This window comes from Leptosomus discolor, chromosome 15 (genome assembly GCF_034619465.1).
Source record: "Leptosomus discolor isolate bLepDis1 chromosome 15, bLepDis1.hap2, whole genome shotgun sequence".
In the NCBI taxonomy this organism is placed as follows: domain Eukaryota; kingdom Metazoa; phylum Chordata; class Aves; order Leptosomiformes; family Leptosomidae; genus Leptosomus; species Leptosomus discolor.
Genome location: NC_141405.1, coordinates 15,101,649 through 15,123,960, shown reverse-complemented (window position 1 = coordinate 15,123,960; position 22,312 = coordinate 15,101,649). Strand labels below are relative to the sequence as shown.

Below are 22,312 nucleotides of genomic sequence, written 5' to 3'. Positions count from 1 at the left end.
GGGCACCCTCTGCTGTCAGGAGAGACTGAGCCAAGCTTGGATGTTGACCCAAGCACGTCGTAGCACCCAAAGGTGAAACGTAACCCCTGGGACACGCTGTCATGGAGGAGGAATTTCCTGCTCCTCTCTTGTGCCGTTTTGTTTCACCTACTACGTCCTGGCTCTGGGGATGGAGATCTCCAGGGCTGGACCCTTTGCCTGCCACTATGGTCCTGGGACAGTGCATGGGGTTTGGAGGGTGAAGGCAGACCCAGCAGATGGGTGAAAAAGGGCAAAAGAGTGGAAAAACGGGGAAAACCTGAAAGACACTAGCAGAGAGGGTTCAAGGTAACAAGCAGAGAGGAGGAAAAACCAGAGAGAAACGCAGCTTATTTTTGTAAGCAAAAAAATGCCCCAAGGCAGCAGGGTGGCCCTAAAGCAGTCCCAGGGGCACCCACACAAGCTGCGGTGATTAACCCCTGGGTGACCGACATGGAGACACCCTCCCGGCTGCCTGGGGACGCCTGTAAGTGCACCAGAGGGAGGGTCCGCTCCCCGCACGGTTTGCTCACGATCGGCAGATTTTTACTCACCCTCTCAGCCTCCCTGGGCGAGTCCTGATGGGCTGTAGTAGATATTGAGGTATTTGCCACTGGGATCCTTCCGGGTGAAAAGCAACGTAGTAACATCCGCAATCCATTACCAAGGTTATTTAATGATTCTTGTGTTATTACTAATTAAGCTGGTTATGCTGTACAGTGGCTCCCAGGGGGGACTGGGAGCATTGCCCAAGGCTATAAAAGATTTTTCCTCTGTTGCTGGCTGTTAAGGACAAAAGAGGGAAGATAAATCAGTGCATTTAGCCAGGGGGACTCTGAACCTCTGGCCTCTGCAGAACATCGCCATTATCAGCTCAGATTCACCACACAGGGGTCTGGGCTTCTCCTGACTGAGAAAAGTTCAACCGCTCACCCCAAAGAGGAGTCCCGAAGGATCAGCGGAGGCCAGGCAGGGCAGACCCAGTGCTGCTTGGGGCAGCCGGCTGGTGGCAGCACAGGAAAGACACATGAAGGTTTCTCTGGGCTGTACAGTAGATCCTGAGCTCTCTCTCCTTCACCATCCCACGTCGTTCAGTTTGATGCTGTCCCTGTAGTGCTGCAAGAAGGAGCACGGTGGTGAGCGGGCAGGAGTGGGACTGAGAAAATGCACAGCAAACAGCCCCGTCGCTGTGCTTGCCCCAGAGGGGGCAAGCAGCAGGGACATCTCCAAAAGTGGAGTCCCTCATGAAGGAACAAAACTTGTTCCCATCCACTCAGAACTGCCCTGGGTCCCCTCATATCTCCCCCACCGAAATAAAACACCTGGGGTAAAAGAGATCTTGAGCAAAAGCTCTCGCCTCACCTGGCAAGTGCTTGAGTCCTCTGCATCGTGGTTTGTAACGTGACTTCTTCCTCCTTGAAAGGAGAGAAGTTAAGCTCCCGAGGGCCAGAGAAAGGTGATGCCACTCGGAAAAGTCAAAGGCAGTGCGTCAGCAAAGAGGGACATGGGTTCCAGTCCCCAAATCCTGCCCTGCTCTAATGCTAAACCTTCCTCATTGTTGCCACCATGGGTGGGAAAAGATTGAGCTGCCCTTGACACTGAATAGACAGAAAAGCAAATTTCTTCCTTTTCCTCAAAAACATTCCAGGCATAGGGTGTACTTATGGGAATAGTACAGGGTGAGGCACAATATTTATTGTGCTCAGTTAAGCAGAAAGCCAAGCCCAAAATGTACAGCAAAAATAACTTCATCACCTAAACCATCTTCTCTCGAGGGAAGAGATCTCATGCGTGTAGGGAGATGGGTTTGATGGGGTGGTTTTGCTCTATGGTGACCGTGACCCTGCAACCGAGCGGTCTGTGCCATGCTTAGCAGTGTTGTCCCCTCATGCCCTCCCCAGGTAAATAACCCTTATCTCCTCATCTCTCTCCTGCTTCCCCAAAATCAGCTATTGCACAAAATGGATCACATGAGTTTCTCTGAGAAGCCCATGAAGAACTGCTGTCAGCTCCAGACATGGTATAAATCACAGAGACGTTCCAACAGGTATAAATTCTTTGGCTGACCAAGCTGCAGCAACGGGGAAACTTCTCAGCCTGGCAAGAGCAGAGATCTGGATCCCAGGCAGCAAAACAGGTTGGTGGAATGGCTTTGTCTGAATGGTTAGTTTGCTTTGTTTCAAGCTTTTCATTGAGAATCAATGAAGTCCCAAACTTGGCACAGGCAAGGGGCTTTACAGGGAGTGACAGCAGAGTTACCTTACATCCTTCTTGCAGGAAGTGGTATAAACCACGATGTGATGTTCCAAAGACTCCCAGGGCTTTCTTACCTTTCGGTGGCCTGTTCTTCAGCCAGGAAGTACGACATTTTCTGAGAATGCTTAGTGGTTGACATTTAGAAATCAAACCACATTGGCCGTTTGCCCCAGGATATTTGATCCTTTGAGTGCCTTTCTGGTACTTTTCCAATATCTTGCATCAATAAACACCTAAACGTTGTGTGACAAATCAGGCATGCTTTGTTAAACTGACCTGGGATCTCCCCAAGCAAAAGCATCTTAAGCAAAACCACAGCCTTCAGGGAACCAGGAAAAGAAAGGCTGAAAATGAGCTCATCCCTCTTTTCGCGATCCCTGTGTCAGCCTTCCCCATTCCTCTGATACGTCCTTTCCTCCTCATCACATGTCCTGCTTTGGTCCAGCCCTGGACTGTTCAAAATGAAGTGATGACTCTCATTCATGGGGCTCTCCTCCCAACAGCGTTAACCCTCAGCTAAAGCATTAGCTGAACCATGACCGAAGAGCCTGTGCGGAAGGACAGCGAGATCAGACGCCCCAGCTCCAGCATGGGCTGCGGACACAAGGATGACAAAGCCAGCCTAGCTTCGAGCCAGATAGCGTCTTTCAGCCACCAGCCTCATCAGCCCCCCTCCACTGCTGCCTCCAAGGAAGTGTGGAAAAAGGGCGGCCGCATGTTCTCCATCCTGCTGGCTGTGCACTTAGCCCTGCTGGCCTGCACACTGGTGAGCAGTGGGGCTTTCGAGAAGATTGCCGTGCATGATTACGATGTCTTCTTCCTGCTGACCGTCATGATGTTGGTAGTCATCATGTGGATCATATTCTACCTCGTCAGCACCTCCCGGTGCCCAGATGCCATCCTCTGCAAAGACTCCCACGCTGGGCCCATCTGGTTGAGAGGTAGGAGCTCTCGGGGGGCTAGGGCTGGAGGCGAGATGCAGGGTGGACAGTTTATGGGGGCACCAGTTATTAAAAGGGAAACAGCAACCATCTCGGGCACAGTCTCCTGCTCCTACACTGGGGCATGACACCATGGCCTGCTTCAGGAGGTTAGCTCCTTGTCCCTCCACTGGTTTCACTGCCAGGTCTCCCTTTATCTGCAAGGGCTCTTGGTACTTTACACCACGTTTCTTCCCAGCCTTGCCATTGCTCTTGCAAGAGCTATTAGCCCCAGCCAAGAGTACAGGGTTGATTGAAAATCCCTTCCAGCCAAAATTATTGCACGATTCTCTTGGTGCCAAGATACTTTGGGTGCTGGGAGAAGAAAAACAGAGGTAGAAGCAAAGCCTCTCCGTGGCCATAGTTCCTCTTCCTCCTCTCATCTATCTGCAGTAGACCACATGTGCATACATCTATCCAACCACAGATATTTTGGTTCCTCAACAGGAGGCCTGATCCTATTTGCTATTTTCAGCCTTGTCATGGATGCGTTCAAAATAGGATATTACTCGAGCTTCTACAGCTGCCTGTCTGCGATCAAAATAATCTACCCCATTGTGCAAGCGATATTTGTGGTCATCCAGGTGAGATGGTTGTGCTCTGTCTCGGGGAGGGGTAGAGAGACAGAGCTACCAGCAGAAGGAGCTCGGATCTCATGGACATAGTTCAGCTCCCTCTGCAGCAAATGCAAGTAGCTTAACTCAGCCCCCACCCAGCCCACATCTTCTCCCTCCAACCACAACAACTTCCAGCTGTGACAATTCACTTTAAGGCATTAGTTTAAGCTTGTGACATCTTGGCTTATGCCAGGATGGCTTGTCACAAACTCTAAGGAGCCCCCATCCAGCCAAGCCTCACGAAGAACAGAGTGGGAGGAGGACAGTCAGGGCAGGGACAGCCTTGCAGTTTGAAGTCCTACACAGAAGATCACCTGCTCTGGGACAATAGCGAGGAGGGAAGAGATCAGATAGGGACAATTTAGACAGGAACAGGGGCTGGCCACGGGCAGACCAACAGCAGTGGGACAGGGCAGGAGGAGCAAGGAAAGAACAGACCACATCCAGCAAACAGCCAGGATTATGGGCTAGTAGGCTGGGCCGAGATGCACCCAAGTGAAAGAGGCTACAGCTTGCTCTCTGCCGAGCAAGGAGATCCCTGCTTCAGAATGACATGATTTGCTTTCTTGCTTTGTTGGAAATAACAACTTCTTTTCTTCCCCGTGACAGACGTACTTCCTGTGGGTCTCTGCCAAAGACTGCGTCCACGTACACCTGAACGTTACCAGGTGAGCACTTGCTGCTCTTTGAATCCCACTGGCCCAGAAGACCTGGGCCACCACAAACCCGCTTCACACTCTCACACAGCTAAGATGCAACAAGGGGATAAACCCATCTTCTTTAATGCTGGCCAAAACTAAACCTGCTCAGTCTGCAGCTAGCTTTAAGTCCCAGCTCAAACAGTTGAGGTTCATGACCTGTGGATCTAGCAGTGTTGGGATTCAATTCAAGAATACAAGCATTACTCAAAGCAGATTAGTATTAAATAAATAATTAGCATTAAATAAAGTGATTCATAGCTGACTTTTGCTTCCCTGGGGAAGACAGCAATGCAGTGGGTAAGCCTCAGGCTAAAACAAGATCTTGTCCACTTTTGCAAGACTGGATCTGCTGGAGACCAATCCAAACCTATTAATCTATTCACTATCAAGAAGCTGTTCCAAAACCAACAAGAGGAATCAGGCCTTGCTGATTCTTACGAGCATGGACAAAAAAATAGGAAGGGAGCGAGAGCAGCAAAGCGAAGGTCAGGATTTCCAGTCTTGACCCCTAGCATCCTTGCACCAGCTCAGGCAGGTCCCACAGTCCCGATGAGCATATGCACATCTATAACATGGATGGGAGCCACATGGCCTAGAGCCATTGCTTTAATCTCATGAATCTCATCCTTCGTCTGCAGGTGCGGCTTGATGCTGACACTGACTACAAATTTAGCGGTGTGGATGTCAGCGGTGACAGATGAGTCCGTTCACAAAGCGCATTCAAAGTTGAAGAAGAACATGACAGAGGAAATCTTCAAATGGCTCCTGAAAGGTAATCTGCCCATTCGTGAAGCCATCTGTTCCAGGGAGGGAGCCCACAAGGTAGAAATGGTTCTGCAAGTCAGGTTTTGTCCCTTTTCAGAAGGCCTACCTAGAGCTGAAGGTTCCTTTAACAGAGCTTCTACATGAAAAGCCAGGTCTTTTCTTAACCTGTATCACAGAGGAGTCAGAAGGGTGGAAGGCTCTGTACAAGTAGGATGGGAATGAAGAAGGGAAGGAAAAAGAGAGATTTGACCTGCCACCTAGCTTCTTCAGAAAGAACATGAACACCAGAAAGCTGAGGTTGAAGTGTCCTTGTTTTCAAAGTGGTCATGTATTCTGTCCTTGGTCTTGTTTTTCACTGACCCCAACTATCCAGTTCTTCAGGGCTGCTACAAGTGCTGGCTCCCTGTTTTAATACCATTGCATCTATGTGTTTTTATCTTGTTTCAGCGGGAATGAGAAGTAGCTCAGTGGAAGAATGCAATTGCAACAGCCAAATCTGCCAGATCTTCAAGAACGGCTACTTTTGGCTGTACCCCTTTAACATTGAGTACAGTCTCTTTGCCTCTGCCATGGTCTATGTCATGTGGAAGAATGTTGGACGCTTCATAGACCACTACTCCCACCACATTCACCGCCTGAAGTTCAGGCTCTTCCGAAGGACCTTCTTTGTAGGCATCGTGCTGGGCCTCGTCATTCTGGTGAGTGGTTTGGGAGTCCTTATTCTTTATGAGGTGCAGGTAAATTCCAGCACTGAATCCAGCAAGAAGAACCAAGCGCTCACCATGTACTACATCTTCAACATTGTTTGTCTGGGCCTGATGTCTCTGGTCTGCATTGGTGGCTCTGTCATCTATCGGTTTGACAAGAGAGACATGGATCGGCACAAGAACCCAACCAGGACCCTGGACGTGGCCCTGCTGATGGGTGCAGCCTTGGGGCAGTATGCTATTTCTTACTACTCCATTGTGGCCATTGTAGCCAGCACACCAAGGGACGCTATCAGTGCGCTCAACCTCACCTATGCCCTCCTAATGATTGCTCAGCACACCTTCCAGAACATCTTCATTATCGAAGGCCTCCATCGGCAACCTCCCAAGGAAGACCACAAGCACGATCCTCACCAGAAGGATCTCTATGGACTCACCTTTGTCAACATCAATGCAGTGTCCCTCCGTGTGCCTGACAGTGGCAGCACCTTGGCCCCTAGCACTGCCTCTGGCACTGAAGCCATCCATCCTTCTGACCTCGTGCGGTCCCTCACTGCCCCCAAGAAGATGAACTGGAGGAGGAAGTTCTTAAGGGAGATCTCCATGTTCCTCCTGCTGAGCAATATCATAGTGAGTACATGGAGAGAGAAGAGTTTGTCAGGGTGGGGGAGAGGGAAGCAAGCGCAAGGGAGAAGTGTCTATGAAGGGAAGGACGCAGCCCATGGAAAAACAGTCCTTTCTGTGCCTCCACTATACAGAGAGGACACTTATATTTGTATGTGTGGAGAGCTGGGATTCCCTTGTCACTTAAAAACAAACACAGCTGCCCTGGAGTTAAGACATTTTAGGCTATGCCAATAGACCTGTCACTTATCACCAGAACATCAGACAACAAAATCAGTAGGTATAAGAGAAGAATCAGTGTTTTTATTGGGTATTAGCAGATATGTAGAATAGCTTATTAATAGCAATAAAATACATCAAACCCTTCCCTTACACCTGCAAAGAAAGTATGTAAAGTGACAGCTACCTGGGGTGACGTCTGGGTTTCCTTGAGAAATGGCAGCATGCCTCTTCTCAAAAATCCATGGCCTAGGAGCCCAAATGCTGATCCCAGCTGCTGTGAGGAGAAACTAGTCACTGACAACTTCAGACAGGGTTTCCGCTTTCATGAGCAGCCAGGGGACCGCAGGTCCCTGCAAAAGGAACATCGGATTACCGCTGCAGCTACAAAGGAGCCAAGCACATGTTATGTCCCTAGAGAACCTCCAAATCCCCAGCTAGTCAGTCACGTCATGTCCTCAAACTCATTTTACACATAAGCTCACATAGAATGAGCTGACAACCCCCATGCAACCAGACACACACGCTGGCTGGACTTCTGAGCAAAACGTACCCAACTGATCCTGGGGAGACCAAGCTGCTGCCAGCTCAGCCCTGCCCATGCTTGCTCCATCCAAAGAGTTTGAACAGGCCAGGCCCATGCTAATGCACAAGACGCTCAAGTTCTTCCCCCGGTGAGTGCTTCAGCCCTTGGTTCAACCTGTCTGAGCATGAATCAAAACCAGGCTTAGGGTACAACACTACCTCATACTGGATCTTAACGTAAACACAAGGCTCCTGCCACAGGTCCCATGCTCAGAAGGTTGCTCTTTTCCCATCTCTCAGTAGCTGTGACTGCAGGTGCTTGCTGTACTGCACACCTTTCTCACTGTAATCTTATTCTCCCCTTTCCTCAAACAGCTCTGGATCATGCCAGCGTTTGGTGCCCGGCCCCAGTTTGACAATGACACAGAACTGAACTTCTATGGCGATTCCATGTGGCCGGCCATCGTGGACATTTGCCTACCCTTTGGGATCTTCTACCGAATGCATGCAGTGGCCAGTTTGCTGGAGGTCTACATCATGTCCTAAAGAACTCTCTCACAAGGAAGAGGAGATCCTCCTCAAACAATCCACCTTCTTCCTACCTGGGAAGACTGCCCAGATGTCCCGAGGGGTCCCCGTCACTGCCTGAATCACGTGCCCTTGCAGTGTTGGGGCATTTATGAACCATCAGTGAAGATCATCCAAACATAGTCCAGATTCTATTTTTGCTACTTGTGTATGGATGTGGATGTGTGTGTCTGAAGTTTTTAAAGCTTAAAAGAAAAAAGATAAAGAGGAAGGTATCCAGAGTAGGATCATGGTACTTACCCTTGTTTCATGAAGAGACTCACCTTCCTTCTTAAAAGCCTGTTCACTCCATGCCACTGATGTACTCTCCAGTGGGTGCTCGGCACCCTCGGACAGTCAGTGCCTGCCTGTGCGCAGAGACTCGGTGGGTACGAGGGGATAACACAGGCATGGAAGGCAAAGAAAGGGAAACCACAACTTCTGGTATGGCCAGTCGGAAATCACTCCCCTGTAGAGATGTGAAAAACAAACCGATGACCACCAAAGGCTTTGGGAAACATTTGAATCTCTCCTCTCTGTATTGCCCATTTATGCTGGCCCTCTAGACCCTCCTCTGCATAAGCCCCTGCTGTTTCCTTTCCTCTCCAGCGGGATATCACTGCTGCCAAGTGCATTTGCTCACTGCAGCCTCCTCTTCCTGAGGGGTAGGTCGTCTCTAAAGAGAGCTGTGCATGTGATCCTGGGCTGGCCCTCATACCCCTCATACGGGATTGCTCTAAGCACACACTTTTTTCCCAGTTTTCCTGAATCAGGGCTCAACAGCCGTAAAGATCACATGGGCAATGCAGTCTGGGGAATGCTAAAGAGATTTAAAGAGATTTAGTTTTCTTTTTTCCTTTTTTTTTTTTTTTTAATAGATATGATTTTTTTTAATATATGAACATTTTTGTACGCGAAGTTATTTATTGATTTTCATGTAACACTGAATTCCTGAAGGGACCTTCTGTGCCCTACAACAGAGAAATCAATCCGATGCCATGACCAATTTGATCTCCCATGCCCTGAAGGGATGCTTGCACTGCACCCTCAAGCCTGTGCATGATTGGAGGCTACGAGCACAGCCCCAGCACCCAGGCAGCCCCAGAGCACGTAGCGGGGGGGGCCCGACAGAGGTTTCTGGGTGCCTGCAGCTCTCCGTGAACCACTGTATGATTGAGGGGGCTTTCAGAGCACGACTCCTGGGCTGCAGGAGGTAGAAATGGGCACCTCTGCTGTACCCAGAGTCCAAGAGGAGCCTCAGAAAGCCCACACCACCAGGTCGGGAGGGTGCAAGTCAAAACGGCATAGCTGAGCTTTGTCTGGACCCTGAGACACCAGGGTTTACTGTTCCAATAAAGGGTTTATCGTTCCACCAGCGTTTATCATTCCAATAAAGAAAACTGCAGCGGTAGCAGTAATAATCAAACCTTTTCCTATGAACGTGTGTGCATCTGCCAAAGGAAAAAAAAAATAATAAATGGAAATCATGGTACTTGAAATGGAGTGATGCGATTTTGCATCCGACGGCCCAGGCTGCCAGCCCAGGCTCACGTGTTTCAAACCACCTTTCCACTCCAAACCTAAATCACCCAACTAGAAGGGACCAGTGCCTCTGGCTGGTCTGGGGTAACCCCAGATTTCCCCTGCCCCTGGAGGACTGCACTGATCCAGCATCTCTGGTGTGGGCCAGTCCTTCCCTTCGCGAGCCTGGGAGCAGCGAGGCAGCCTCTCCCAGCCCCACCGACCCTGCAAAGGCCTGGCTCTAATTTTTTGCATTGATCTGGTAAAGATACAATCTCTCCCTAGAAACTTTACCTTTTGTAAAACAAAAGCCTTATTAATTTCAACTGCAGGAGCCACAGATTAAGTCAGAAGAGAGACGTAAATGGTACACGGACGTCAGTCTTACGTACACCCCTACACATTGTTTTAGCCCAAGCTGCAGGGCCCTGACAGGGGCAGAAAACACTTTTAATCACCTGCTCTGTTCCTGGGGGGCACACATCAGGTTTTCCTCCTACGTGCTCTTGCTGGTGACCGGTCACAGATTCCCAGGGCTGAGTGCACCGAGCCAGGCAGGGCAGAGTTTGAACTGCTCTTTTGTTCTGGACAGTAACTGTAGGGGCATTTCTGGGGCTAAATAAACTCAGGATGAGTGAAAGGAAAACCCCACAACAGTCCATACAGATACAGGCAATAATCCCAAATCAACTGCTCCAGGGTGGTGGGTCAACAGGAACCGTAACATCCAATCACAAGCAATTATATTGGGATTAACCAAAACACTCTGGGGACAGCACAAGCTCCACAAAGACGCCTTGCTAACCTGAGGCATCTCCAGGTAGCAAGTGCAGGAGCGGCATGGGTTTCCAACCGAGGGCTGTGTTCTTCTTCGGCCCTCCAGCCACATAGATGCATCTTGGGAGAGGCAGCAGATAGGGAAACAGCCATCAGTGAATCCTGTTTATATACCTAAGAAAGTGGACAGGGGGAAAGTGAGCACCCAAAGGTCCAAAAAGCAAAAAACCCCAACCAACCAAAACCCCAAACCCTAAGAAAACTCCACTGTAAACATGGGCCCTGCTGCGTGCTCAAGGATTGTCTGCTAGAAGGTATCAGCTCATGGTCAGTGAACATGCAAAGGGATGATCTCCAAGGCTGATGGAGAATCAGCCAAATGTCCCTGGGCAACTCCTCGGTGCAGCCAGCGGCCCAGGTGTGTCACCCAAACCCAGGTGCACCCCTGGAGCGGGCGCTGCCCCATCCTAGTTGCATGGATCCATGCCCTTCCTGGGGACTCGGCGCTGTCAGGCGATGCAGCCGACTGATGCTGGCTGCTCCACCGCTACCGCCTTCGCTGCGGACCTGGGACACACCTCCTCATGGCCCAGTTAAAGAGGGGGACACCTCTCCCTGAAGGAGAGTTTTATGGAAGGGGAGAACAACCCACACGCAGAGTACCTGAGTAACGTGAAGGTGTCCCACCTGGTCCTCCGTACACACACCCTTGTGACAGATCCCTGCAGAAAAGCGCCGCTGTTAGCTCCATCTTCTGCGCCTGGAGGGAGGGAAACTGAGGCACAGGAGTTGGGTGAACAGAAAGCCTGTGTCAGAGCAGAGAACGAGGCTGGGCCCTGAGGCCACTGGCAGCATCTTGCTGACTGCTCCTGCCATCGCACCAATTATGGAGCAGAGATTAAGGGAATGGGGAACAGGGACAACAACGTGCCTTGGGGTGACTGTTTAAATGGTAGCTGCCGCACATGAAGAGCTACAGGAAAGCAAAGGGCTGCCCTGGGGCTCTCACATCTTGCTAGGGGCTTCCAGTCTCACTCCCTTTGGTATAAAAGCCACCTTGGCCTCCCAGGGATCCGAGCACCTGCTGTGCTGCAGGGGTTTGGTGGGAGCACTGAACCCCACCCATAAAAATCACTCCTCGAGCGATGCCAGGGTGAAGAGCCCAGCTCTGATCCTGCCCCAGGACTCCAGCCACTGCGTGAGTGCCAAAACGGTGCTGATTCAGACCTTGGCCTGAGGCACGCGGTGCTGGAGCCAGCAAGGGAGAGCAGCAAGGAGGGGGAAGAGATGAAGAGCAGAAAATCAGAAATCACTGCTCAGAAAACAGAGGGGAGGCCATAACCAAGGCGAGAACTGAGTCATCATCCCACTGCTACCAGGGTTTTGCATCCCCTCCTCTGCTTCTTAATCATCTGTTATTTGAAGGCGAGTTTTGTTTTATTAGGAGAAAAAAAAAAAAAAAAAAAGCACCTTTTATCTGGGTGATTTGCACTGAGGTGCGTCAGGGACAGGGAAGGAATCCAAGTTAATTATTATCTGTCAATGCAGCAGCTGGGAAGTGGATGCACTGAGAAGGTCAAATGGCTGGAGATGAGGGATGGGTTTGCAGAACAAGGCAAGGTGCAGCCTGCAAGCAGGACAGGCTCCAGGGTGTGCTGGGAGCCAGGGCAGGAGGTGGTGGCGGAGAAGGCGCTTCCCAGGGACCAAGGCGGTGGTCCCTAACAGCAAGGAGCAACCCAAAGCCGGCAGAAGACCTGCACGGAGGGCCAGCAGGGAGAACACAGAGCCATGCTTCACGGGTAGAGCGAGCACACACCCACAGAGCCCATCTGCTGCCGCAGCAAGGGCCGGAGCTGGGGCAGTGCAGCATGGCTCACCCTCCCCCCTGTTGAATGAGGTGCTCTTTACAGTCACCCCAAAAGCTGCTCACTCTCTAGCCCCGCAGGAGACGTCACCGGCACGGTTATCGGCGGAGAAGGAAGGGTGTGGGCCAGCCTGGGAGTCGTGAGGCGCACAGCGTTCCTCAGGCGGCCTTTGGGCAAACACAGCGGCTGGGCACAAACCACCTTCCTCCCCGGGTCCTGTTGACAGATCCGCTTGGCCCAGCCTGGGTGTTATTACTGTTAAGTGCACAGATAACACCATTAATAAGCACACTGCTGATAGCAGAGGGGCAAACACTAACGTTTAGCAGCTTACTCTCAGCCTCTCAGTGAAGGCAGCTTCTCCAGGGCAGAGCAGGGCAGTCATTTTTGTGATCGATCCAGTCAGTTCAGCTCATCCTCTCCCTTCCTGCCCCTCTCCCGCACGCTTGCTTACTTAATGACTTGGTGAAACTTGTGTCAATACGTTCAAGTTAAACAGCTGCTGTTCTTCAACGTAAAGGCCAAATTAGGAGGATTAACCAGTCTCCCAGGGCTTTACAACTCCTCTGGGTTCAATCTCAGCTCCAAAGCCAGGGACAGGTCAGGGAGGATACCTCATCTTTGCAGCCCAGATGCACAGTCCCGTTGGCAAAACCATTGGGGCACAAAAGACTCCAACTTCTTATTTCAGGCCCATCTTTAAAGGAAAAACCCGCGGTTTCACCCAAACTTCTTTTCCCCAGGATGTATTCAGACTCCTGGCCTCCATTTCCCAGTTCTGCATGGTCACTCCAATCTCGGACCACGGCACTGAAAAACAGCCAATTGTTGGATTTGTTCCACAAAGAGGCCACCAAATAGCTTTTGGGAGATTCCAGTTCCCTGCTAAGCTCTAGAATGGGGTCTGGAGCAGAGCTAGGCACCCAAAGGAGAGCCCAATTTCATCCGGGGGATCTCAGAGCATCAAAGCAAGGAGCAAGGACATGGTCGTCCAAGCAGGCTGGAGATGCAGATGTTTTGGGGGAAGGTAGAACAAATCTAGCTCTGGGCATTCATGAAAACCTGCCCAGATCAGAGCGGTGCGAGGGTTTGGTCAGATATTAAACACGACCGGTTTGCTGGCAGACATTAAACACAACGGCTGCACCAGCACAAACTGGGTGTTCTCGCCCAGGAGCAATGGGCCCCTTTCACTCTTGTTTTCCATCCCTTTCGTCACATCCCCACGCATGATAACCTGTGCTCCCCCACCCACTCCTACCCCTAATCAGCTTCTTGGGAAGCGTTTCACGGCTCTCAACTCCCAACTCACGTGTTTGCCAGCTGCAAGAACCCCAGGGCTTGGAGGTTCATCCTGGGACACACAGATGACTCCTCTCCTTCCATGGAGAGGTCCATCCTCTCCTGATGGACCCTCTAGGCTCACCAACTCAGCCAGGAATGCCAAAGCCCCATTGCCAGCCCCAAAACCAGGGGGATCAGCTCACCACAGAGTGCCAAGAGAGAAATCGGTTTGTGCTGCAACAGGAGAGGGAACAGGGACAGCACAGCTCGGACCTAAACATCCCCGATGCCGCACGGCTGAGCCTGGGGGGTTTGCACGTGAGGGTCTGGCTCTGAAGTCAACATTAATGGGTTGTAGCTATCCCCCCCAAAAGATGCAACCTTTCTGCCACAAGTGCATCAAATTGGCATCGTCCCTGCACCTAGGCTGGGACTGTGAGTTTTGCCTTTTGGGTCAGTTTGGGAATTCGTGCCTTGGATAAAGGCACAAAGCAACAGCATGCTCGAGAAAAAAAGAAAAAAAAAAATAAAATCTTAGGGATCTACCTAAAAACAAGGGTTTGGGGAACTCAAGTGCATTTTAGCCAAAGCAGCGTGGCTAAGCACTCCCAGCGCAAGCCTGTGCCAGGTGATTAGCTCTGTGCTTGCCTGAGCCATGGCACAAATTAGTCACCGCAGCTTGTGGTTTTACCAGTTGGCACATCCTGCGCCAAGGCCGTTAACGTGGGGCAACCCAGCAGGTGAATAAAGGAGCTGATCCCCATTGGCTGCCCTTGGCAGAGCCCAGAACTTCTCACTAAGTAATTAATGTAATGACAATAATAGACCCAAAGTAAACAAAGTGGGGGAAAAAAAAATCAATGGGCTGGGAGCAGAGGCCGCATTCAGCGGGGAGCAGTCCTGACGGCTTCTGCCTGCTCCTTGGTCCGTTGGGAAGACCCACACGCATCCTGGTGGCACTCCAGCCAGCGGTTTTAACGTCGGCGGCAGCTGCTCCCGCTCGGCAGGCAGCAGGAGGCTGCAGGGAGGTAAGGGCTGGGGCTTGGCTGCTCTCAGCAGCGCACCGCTATGGGGTCAAGGGGCTGGGTCGATGGCAGCAGCTGCTGTGTGCAGCCTTGTCTGGGTGCTTGGGTACCTCCTGATGCAGCCTGGATGGGTTTCCATGTGATCCTTCTGATTTTATGGCTTCTCCTGTCTCGTCCCTGACCCTGAAGCAGAAGAGTTATGGCCCTAGAGAGAGGGAAGGGCATTTCCTCCTGCGCTCATAAGTTATGAGAGTTTTGGAGCCAAATGGGGAAGAGTTTAAGATCAATCTCCGCTAACAGAAGTGCACTGAATACCCAGAGACCAAAGGGAGACAGACCACCTCAGTGCACGTGCAAAGGAAGAGGGAAACACTGAAATTTCAACCCCTTCTCAGAACTTCTGCCCCAAAGCCCCGAGACAACCACATACAATTCCCCCCGCCCTCAAACACATCTCAGGGTTTCACTCCAGCCAGCCCCCACCATGGCCAGAGTCACGCCCTGGAGCGAAAGCACTTTCCCATATACCGAACCTATAGAGGGGCTGACTTTGCCTGATCGCTGTATATCAGCAAGGAGATTTCTCCCTTGTGGGCCATATGGTCCTGCTGAGATTTTTTCCAAAAGCTGGATAGAAAAGCTCCCAAGCTCTGGATATCAATCTGGGCCAATCCCTCAGAGTCCTCTGTGGTAGTGTGCTCACAGCTCTGTGCTTTTCCCTCTGTACTACAAGTAGAAAAAGAAAGAAAACCAGGTATTAACTTTGTCCTGTCACAGCCCGCCTGGGTGGGAGGTTGGATCTTTTCCCAGCAGATTAGATCAAAACTTACAGACCCTCTTTTCATTCCCTCCAGCTCTGACACGATTTGCATGACCATACGAGGAGTGTGGTGTAACTCTCTCAGCCCAAAAACACAAGGAAGAGGTTGGACCCATCAACCAATATCAAACAGCTCTGAATTTTAGAGCGGGTCTGAGCTTGCTTTGTATTTCCACCTAATCCTTACAGCAACAAAGGGAAGGGAGGAAACCTGAATCCAGGCCTGTACGCAGCGGAGGTGTGAAAGGTGAGGATGGAAACTGTTCGGGCACTTCTGGTCCCAACAGCTCCCAGTACTGGTGGGGCAGGGCAAAGACACCAAATACCCATTTTAATGCAGGTGTCTCTGGACAGCTTTTGGCAGAAGGGCCTTTTGCTGGCGCCCTGCAATGACTCTGTCCACCAGGACATTTTTTATGCCTGACCTAGGCTAAACGCTAATCTCTTTTTCCCCCTCAACCAGCTTCTGGAGAGGGAAGGGGAAGCTGCAAAGGAAGGAAGGGAGGTCAGCACACAAGTGGCATTTGCAGCAGAGCACACCACCTCTCACCTCAGGGTGCTTTCCACCACCTTTCTTACTTTAAACCTCCCCCTTTGTCCAACACAGCAGGTGACCCTCAGGCAGATGAGCCATGTCGGACAAGAAAGTCTCAAGGCAAAAGTCCTGCCACCACTGCAAGAGCAGGTCACCATCAGCCCCACCAGACACCTCCACGATCCACTATGAGAAGTTCTGGTTGTACCGTTACTGCTCGTCAGTGCAGCAGAGTGACAGGCAAGCTCAGAAAGCCGGGCAGCTCTTCTCAGGGCTGCTAGCCATGAACGTGGTGTTTCTGGGCAGCGCCTTCATCAGCAGTATGATGTTCAACCACGTGGCCATCACAGTGGCAGAGGTCTGGATCCTGCTCTCCACCCTCAAGGTCTTGTGCCTGTGCTGGATTATCTACTACCTGCTGGGCACCAGTCGGCTGCCGCATGCGGTGCTGTACCGAGATTCCCACGCTGGGCCGATCTGGATTAGGGGTAAGTTCTGCTTTTATTTGTCATCTCATGCCTTTCCCCTTCTTCCCAGTGCTTGGAAGAAATTCTTCCCCTACTACTAAAAGGGCTAGAAGCCACAGGAGATGTAGTCAGCTTGTGGTGTGAGGCTGGGAGAAGACAGGGGCATAGTGGATGCCAGAGAGAGGAACCAAAGCCGCCAGGAACTTGGGTTCTCTTCAGCCTCCTGTCCAACTTCGCTCTGTGGTCCCTTCCCAAAGCACAACCCAGGCATCTCCCACCTGCAGCCCAGCAACTGAGCACAGTGGGAGAGACATAAGAAAGGTTTTAGGCATGACCGCTTTGCAAAGTGAGAAGGAGAACCAGCACGTTTACCCTCCAAGGGCGTCAGCAGCCCCATGCTACCCTTGTCCTTGTTTAACATCACAGCAGTCCTGTTTCCAGGGAAAGATTCCTGACCAGTGAGTCACATCCCAGTGACACTCGGGCTTTTCTGGGAGATTTCCCATCAGTAGTTGCTCCACTTTGTGAAATGACACTTCTCCAAACAGACCTGTCTCTGGTCTATTATGGAGTTTCTAATTAATACACAGTCTTGTTAACCAAGCATGGAGAATTAAAGGGAAGAAAGCTGCAAGGTACTTGAGTACCTAAAGCTGCAGAGAGGTCGAAGGCAAAAGCAAGAATCAGTTAAAGGGTCCTAACTGCTGCAGACTGGTGCTGCCAAAAGCCTCAGCAGACCTGCGTTCCTCTTGGGTTTTCTCTGCAAGGCAGAAACCATCACCTGCCTCTTCGCTCCAGATTGCACAGAAAAGGCCAAAACCCCTGTTCCCACCACGTATCCAAGCACGAGAAAACACCTTGCATTGCCTCAACACCTTAAACCAGCCAAAACACGCAACCATGTTCGGGAATCAGGCTCCCCTTTGCTCCCTTCTCTCAAAACCATCAGACTTCCAAGTGGAAAGGCCTTCAGCTCCACCCAAATCCAAGAGGCACGAGGGCTCCAGTTCCCAGCCAGGCTCAGGTATTCCACAGACCTGCCTCTGTTTATTTACTGGTGCTTTTGCTGTTTGCCCAGGGTCAGTGCTGCTGTTCGCCAGTTTCAGCATCCTCCTGAACGTGTTTCAGATCGGCTACAGCACGCTTCTCATCCAGTGCAAATCCAAGGTGGACATCGTGTTCCCCAGCATTGAAATCATTTTTGTTTGCACCCAGGTACTGCACATTACCCTTCTGCAAGCTTGCTTGTTCTTTGTGTTCCATTCCCAGGCGCCCAAGGAGTCGGGGAGGGGAAATGGGAAGGCTTGGGACAGTGGGTGTATGTGAGGCATTCTCCTAAGCATTGAAGTATCACACACGATTGCAAATACCACCCACACTCCTCATGTGCCAGACTGAGAGACAAAGTAGTAAGATTTAGAAAGAAATCAACTCTAGCACTACCTGACGTACTGTAGGATCCAGATGAGTTTGTTTTGAAGCACCAAAGTAGAGAGACGGGAGAGGAAATCTCAGATTTTGCCAGAGATGTCTTTGCACCAGTCTGAGGCCCAGCCCCTCTATTTCCTAATGCACCCCCCCAACAAAATCCTTCGGGCACAAAACCAGCTCACATCATTTGCCACTTATTACTCTGATACCAACCCTCTTTCCAGACCCAAAGCCATATCTGGAAAGTAAACTAGTTCCCATCTCAGCAGCAAACGCCCACATACGTACACAACACAGGGAACAGCAGATCTCCCAGACCTGCAGTAGGCGCAGGCACACACGTGCTGCAGTCACCTAAGGATGCCAGCACACGCCTCAGCCCTGAGCTGCGGGCGCACCCATGCCCCTGCACCCCTCGCACAGAGGCAGGTTTGCTCCCACTCGGACATGTACCTTCTTGCCTGCCTGTCCCTTTCCACCGCGCGTGTGGCAGGCTGCCCGCTTCACCCTGCTCATGTCGTTGCTGTTATCGATTTGCAGACTTTTTTCCTGTGGCATCACTCTAAGGACTGCATTCAAGTCCAGCACAACTTCACCAGGTACAAAGAGGGGGAAAAACTGCCTTCTACTCCTCTAGAGAAACTCTTCCTTTCTGTCTGCCCATGATCTCCACTATTCCTGCTAGAACTGTCTCCATCTGATGTTACACAGACTCGCTATGTTCTGCATCACACAAGAACCAAGCTATGACTTGACCAGACCCCTCCTCCCTCCATTGACCTGGGCTCACCAGCTCCCCTCGGTTTTCACTTGTGCCTTGGGCTGCGGCAAAGCTTGTTGCTTCCTCCTAACCCCAAATACCTTCCCGCCGCACGGCTCGGGGACCAGTCCATTGACTGGAGGATGAGGTGGGGTGGCCTTCCCATTCCTGTCACTGGGACACGTCTCAGCCTTCCCTCCCTCCACTGCACCCAAACCTAGGCCAGTTTCACCAGCGAGCCCAGCACTGCCTGCCCTGCTCCTTTGCAAATGGCCAAACGGGAACCTGTCCAGCCGTATTTGTGCGTGCAAAGTCACGCACCAACACCCGCACGCAGAGCGGGCACAAATGCACCGCGTGTGCACGCATCTGTGCGCGGGTAAGCAAGAAGCAAAGGGCAGCACCACATGGCAGATGGACACAGAGGTTGTAAACAATCTCCACAGGCAACGTACTGCAGAAGTGCCTTTCTCTTCTCCCAGGTGCGGGCTGATGCTGACCATAGCCACCAACCTCCTCCTCTGGCTCTTGGCCGTGACCAACGACACCATTCACATAGAGATTGAGTCTCAGCTGCGTGAGGTGGAGGAACGATTTGCAGGCAAGGCTCCCTTTTCACGTCCTTATTTGTGTTACGCTGACATAGATGACTTCTAGGGTAGAAAACCCGTTCTTGATCTCAGTGATTCAGACATCACAAGTGGTTCCCCCAAACGCTGCAACTTCCCTGTTATTGGAGGTTGTCTTGAGGAGATGGGCTGCACGGGGAGAACCTCCTCACCTGGAGGGGGGGGGGGGATCTGCTATGAACCCTGGAACCGAGGGCTAGGAAAGGAAAAGACCGCTATAAATTAGCATTTTTGCTCACCTTTACCTGTCAACTGCAAGCAAAAGACTGCCAGACTAGAAGAAACTCACATAATTGCGGTGCATAATTGTTTCTGAGGAGATGGGAAATAAAAAGCGAAAACTAATATTCCAAGGGTACAGACAGAGGAGGCTTCACTGTGAAGGAGGGGGTGTCTCATCCAGCACTTATGGCGCAGACAGAGGCACCACTACACGTTTGGGAAAAGACATTTGCTAAACCCTGTTTTTCTGAATCCTCGCAGCTTGAGGACCAAGCGGTAATCACTTAACTTCCTACTGATTGCTGTTTCTGAGATACAGAGACAGGTGTTGTGCCCGCACACTAGAAACTCCCAAAGATAGCCACGAAATCCAGGCCATCTCCCTCTTAATTGTTGCCTTCCTCTTCTCATGCTCCAGGCAATGAGACTACCTCGTGCACATGCCCAAACACAACCGTCTGCAAAGTCTTCCAGAAGGGCTACATCTTGCTCTACCCCTTCAGCACCGAGTACTGCCTCGTCTGCTGCTCCGTGCTGTACGTCATGTGGAAGAACGTGGGGAGACGCATCAGCCACCACCACGTCCCTCACATCAAGCCCAAGTTCAAGCTCCAGGGAGTGGTCTTTGGGCCGCTGCTGGGCACCGCTGCTGTAATCATCGGGATCTGTGTCTTCATGATGTACCAAATCCAGGCCACCGGCTCAGCCCCCAACTTCCAGGCCTTCGTGATGTATTATTCCTACCACATTGTGCTCCTGCCCTTGATGACTGTGGGTGCAGTTATTGGGACAATCATCCACGCCTTGGAAAAAAGGGAGCTCGACACGCTGAAGAACCCAACCCGCAGCCTGGATGTGATCCTGTTGATGGGGGCAGCCCTCGGCCAAATCGGCATGTCCTACTTCTCCATTGTTGCCCTCGTGGCCACTGACCCCAACGACCTGTTGAACAGTCTCATCCTGTCCTATTCTGTCCTCCTCATCTTTCAGAACATCACCCAAAACGTCTTCATCATCGATGGGCTTCACCGGCAGCACGTTGTAGCAGGAACCGAGGCCAGACACACAGGACACGCTGGGCAGCACGCCGTGGCTTCAGAGCTTCCCGAAGAGGAAACCACAACGCGCAGCAAACGGGAGCGCACGCAGATGTCTCCCAGCAAAGATGAAGAAATGAAAGAAGAGCAGAACGACGAAGCCCAGGACCAGAGACGAATGAGCGTGCTGGAGCTGGGCCAGGAGATCCGGAAAGCTTCTCTGTCCTATATCCACAGCTACTCTCACCTGAGCTGGAAGAGAAGAGCATTAAGGGAGATTTCATTCTTCTTGGTTTTGTGCAACATCACAGTAAGTATTGCTCTCTGCGCTGCATCACAGCCTGGCTGAGCCACAATGACCTGTGATACAGACGTGCTCTCCTTGTCTTTCTCTTGGGCTGCTATTCCAGACAAGAATCCTTTGCCCACCAAGTTTCAACCTACTGGTGAGGCACGTCAAGACTTGTTTTTGCTGTTAATACCCCACTCGCATAATTACAAGCTCTCTCTTTTAACCTAAGAGTCAAATATGGCTAGGTTTCTTGGGTGCAGGGAGGAGACAGATAAAAAAGCCTTACATGCCGAAATTTTAGCCTCTGAAAAAGTTATCAAACTCATTAAGGGTGTTTCAGGAGATAGGTGGAGAAACATGAGGCAGCAGTAGTGAGTCTTTGTAAACGTGAGTCTCCAGGATTGAAACTCACCCAATAAAGTACACTGTGCTCTGGGATACTGAATCAATATGGATCTTCACTGCAGCCTTAACCCAGTGAAAACAAATCAGCCAAGGAAACAGTGAAATTCTGAAGAAAGATGATGCTGGCTGGGGCAGAATGAGGAAAACATTAGGTTTCCAGGAATGCAACAGGATTTGACTTCTAGCAAGGAGTTGGCAGCACAACCAGGGGATTTTCCTTCTCTTCGCTGGCAGGGAGAATCCTCTGATACTCATGAAATACTGCTACGACCGCTTGAGCCAATGCTGAGATTGCAGTGCAGGTAGGAGACAATTTGTCATCCTCTGACTTCTGCTCTTTTTTTTTTTTCCTTACACCTCTTCAGCTGTGGGTCATGCCCACATTTGGGGCTCACCCTGTCTTCGAGAATGGTCTGGAAAAGTCATTTTACGGCTACTCCACCTGGTTTGTGATCGTGAACTTCGGTCTCCCGCTGAGCGTGTTCTACCGAATGCACTCCGTCGGGGGACTCGTGGAGGTCTACGTCACAGCCTGAACCAAGCTGACTCCCCACGCCAGAGGCTGGGCTGAAAAGACGCTGAACAAGATGCAGTAAGCAGCGGATATGCACATGGAAGCTTTCAAGCTTTTTTCCCCCTCCAGCTTCTGCTTTGAATTCTCCTTGCACAATGAGTTTCAGAAGAAAAGCAGGTTACTTTATATTATCATTTTTTCCTCCATAGAGAATCAACTCAAAGCCCATAAACAAAGTGTCTTACCGCTCTACAGAAGCATGAACGCTGGTACTTTTCAGTAGCCTGCCAGTGGATGCTGTAGGGTAGCAAGGAGAACTTTACCAGCTCCTATTGAAAGCTTTCAGATGAAAGATTACAAGAGCAGCCTTCAACAAAAGCAACAAAGATTGACTTACACTCCACAGAACTTCAAAAATCCACAGCCAAGGCCCACCGCTGCTCGCCAACCACCATCCTGCAGCACAGAAGAGACCTCTCACTACCAGCTGCGCTAGAAGCGCGTACAGCCACGGTCGTTCAGAAACAAACTGAACGTACACTTTTTATGTGTGATTTTCAAAAAGATGCTGCTGTCACAGTCAGACCAGGGACTTTCTGTTGGTTCCCGGTGCTGGCGCGGGGCACGTCAACTTGTGCGAGTCCCCTAGGGCCCAGCCCCCCTGAGTGCCAAGCTCTTGCAGCTCTCGGTACTGAAGAGCAGGGCAGGCCTTCACACCTGCACTGGTTCAGTGCGCCTTTTCCCATTAT

General features: G+C 51.1%; 2 protein-coding genes across 2 annotated transcripts; both read left to right on the top strand.

Moving 5' to 3' along the window:
• The first annotated feature begins 2,809 nt into the window (after positions 1 to 2,809).
• OTOP2 (otopetrin 2) lies at positions 2,810 to 7,958 on the top strand. Its single transcript, XM_086473764.1, has 6 exons — positions 2,810 to 3,215; positions 3,702 to 3,838; positions 4,481 to 4,539; positions 5,211 to 5,344; positions 5,785 to 6,674; positions 7,788 to 7,958. The coding sequence occupies exons 1-6, from the start codon at positions 2,810 to 2,812 to the stop codon at positions 7,956 to 7,958; spliced, it is 1,797 nt and encodes a 598-aa protein (XP_086329890.1).
• A 7,945-nt stretch (positions 7,959 to 15,903) lies between these two features.
• Positions 15,904 to 21,585, top strand: OTOP3 (otopetrin 3). Its single transcript, XM_009959381.2, has 6 exons — positions 15,904 to 16,294; positions 17,352 to 17,488; positions 18,245 to 18,303; positions 18,947 to 19,065; positions 19,734 to 20,662; positions 21,415 to 21,585. The coding sequence occupies exons 1-6, from the start codon at positions 15,904 to 15,906 to the stop codon at positions 21,583 to 21,585; spliced, it is 1,806 nt and encodes a 601-aa protein (XP_009957683.1).
• Positions 21,586 to 22,312: the final 727 nt, after the last annotated feature.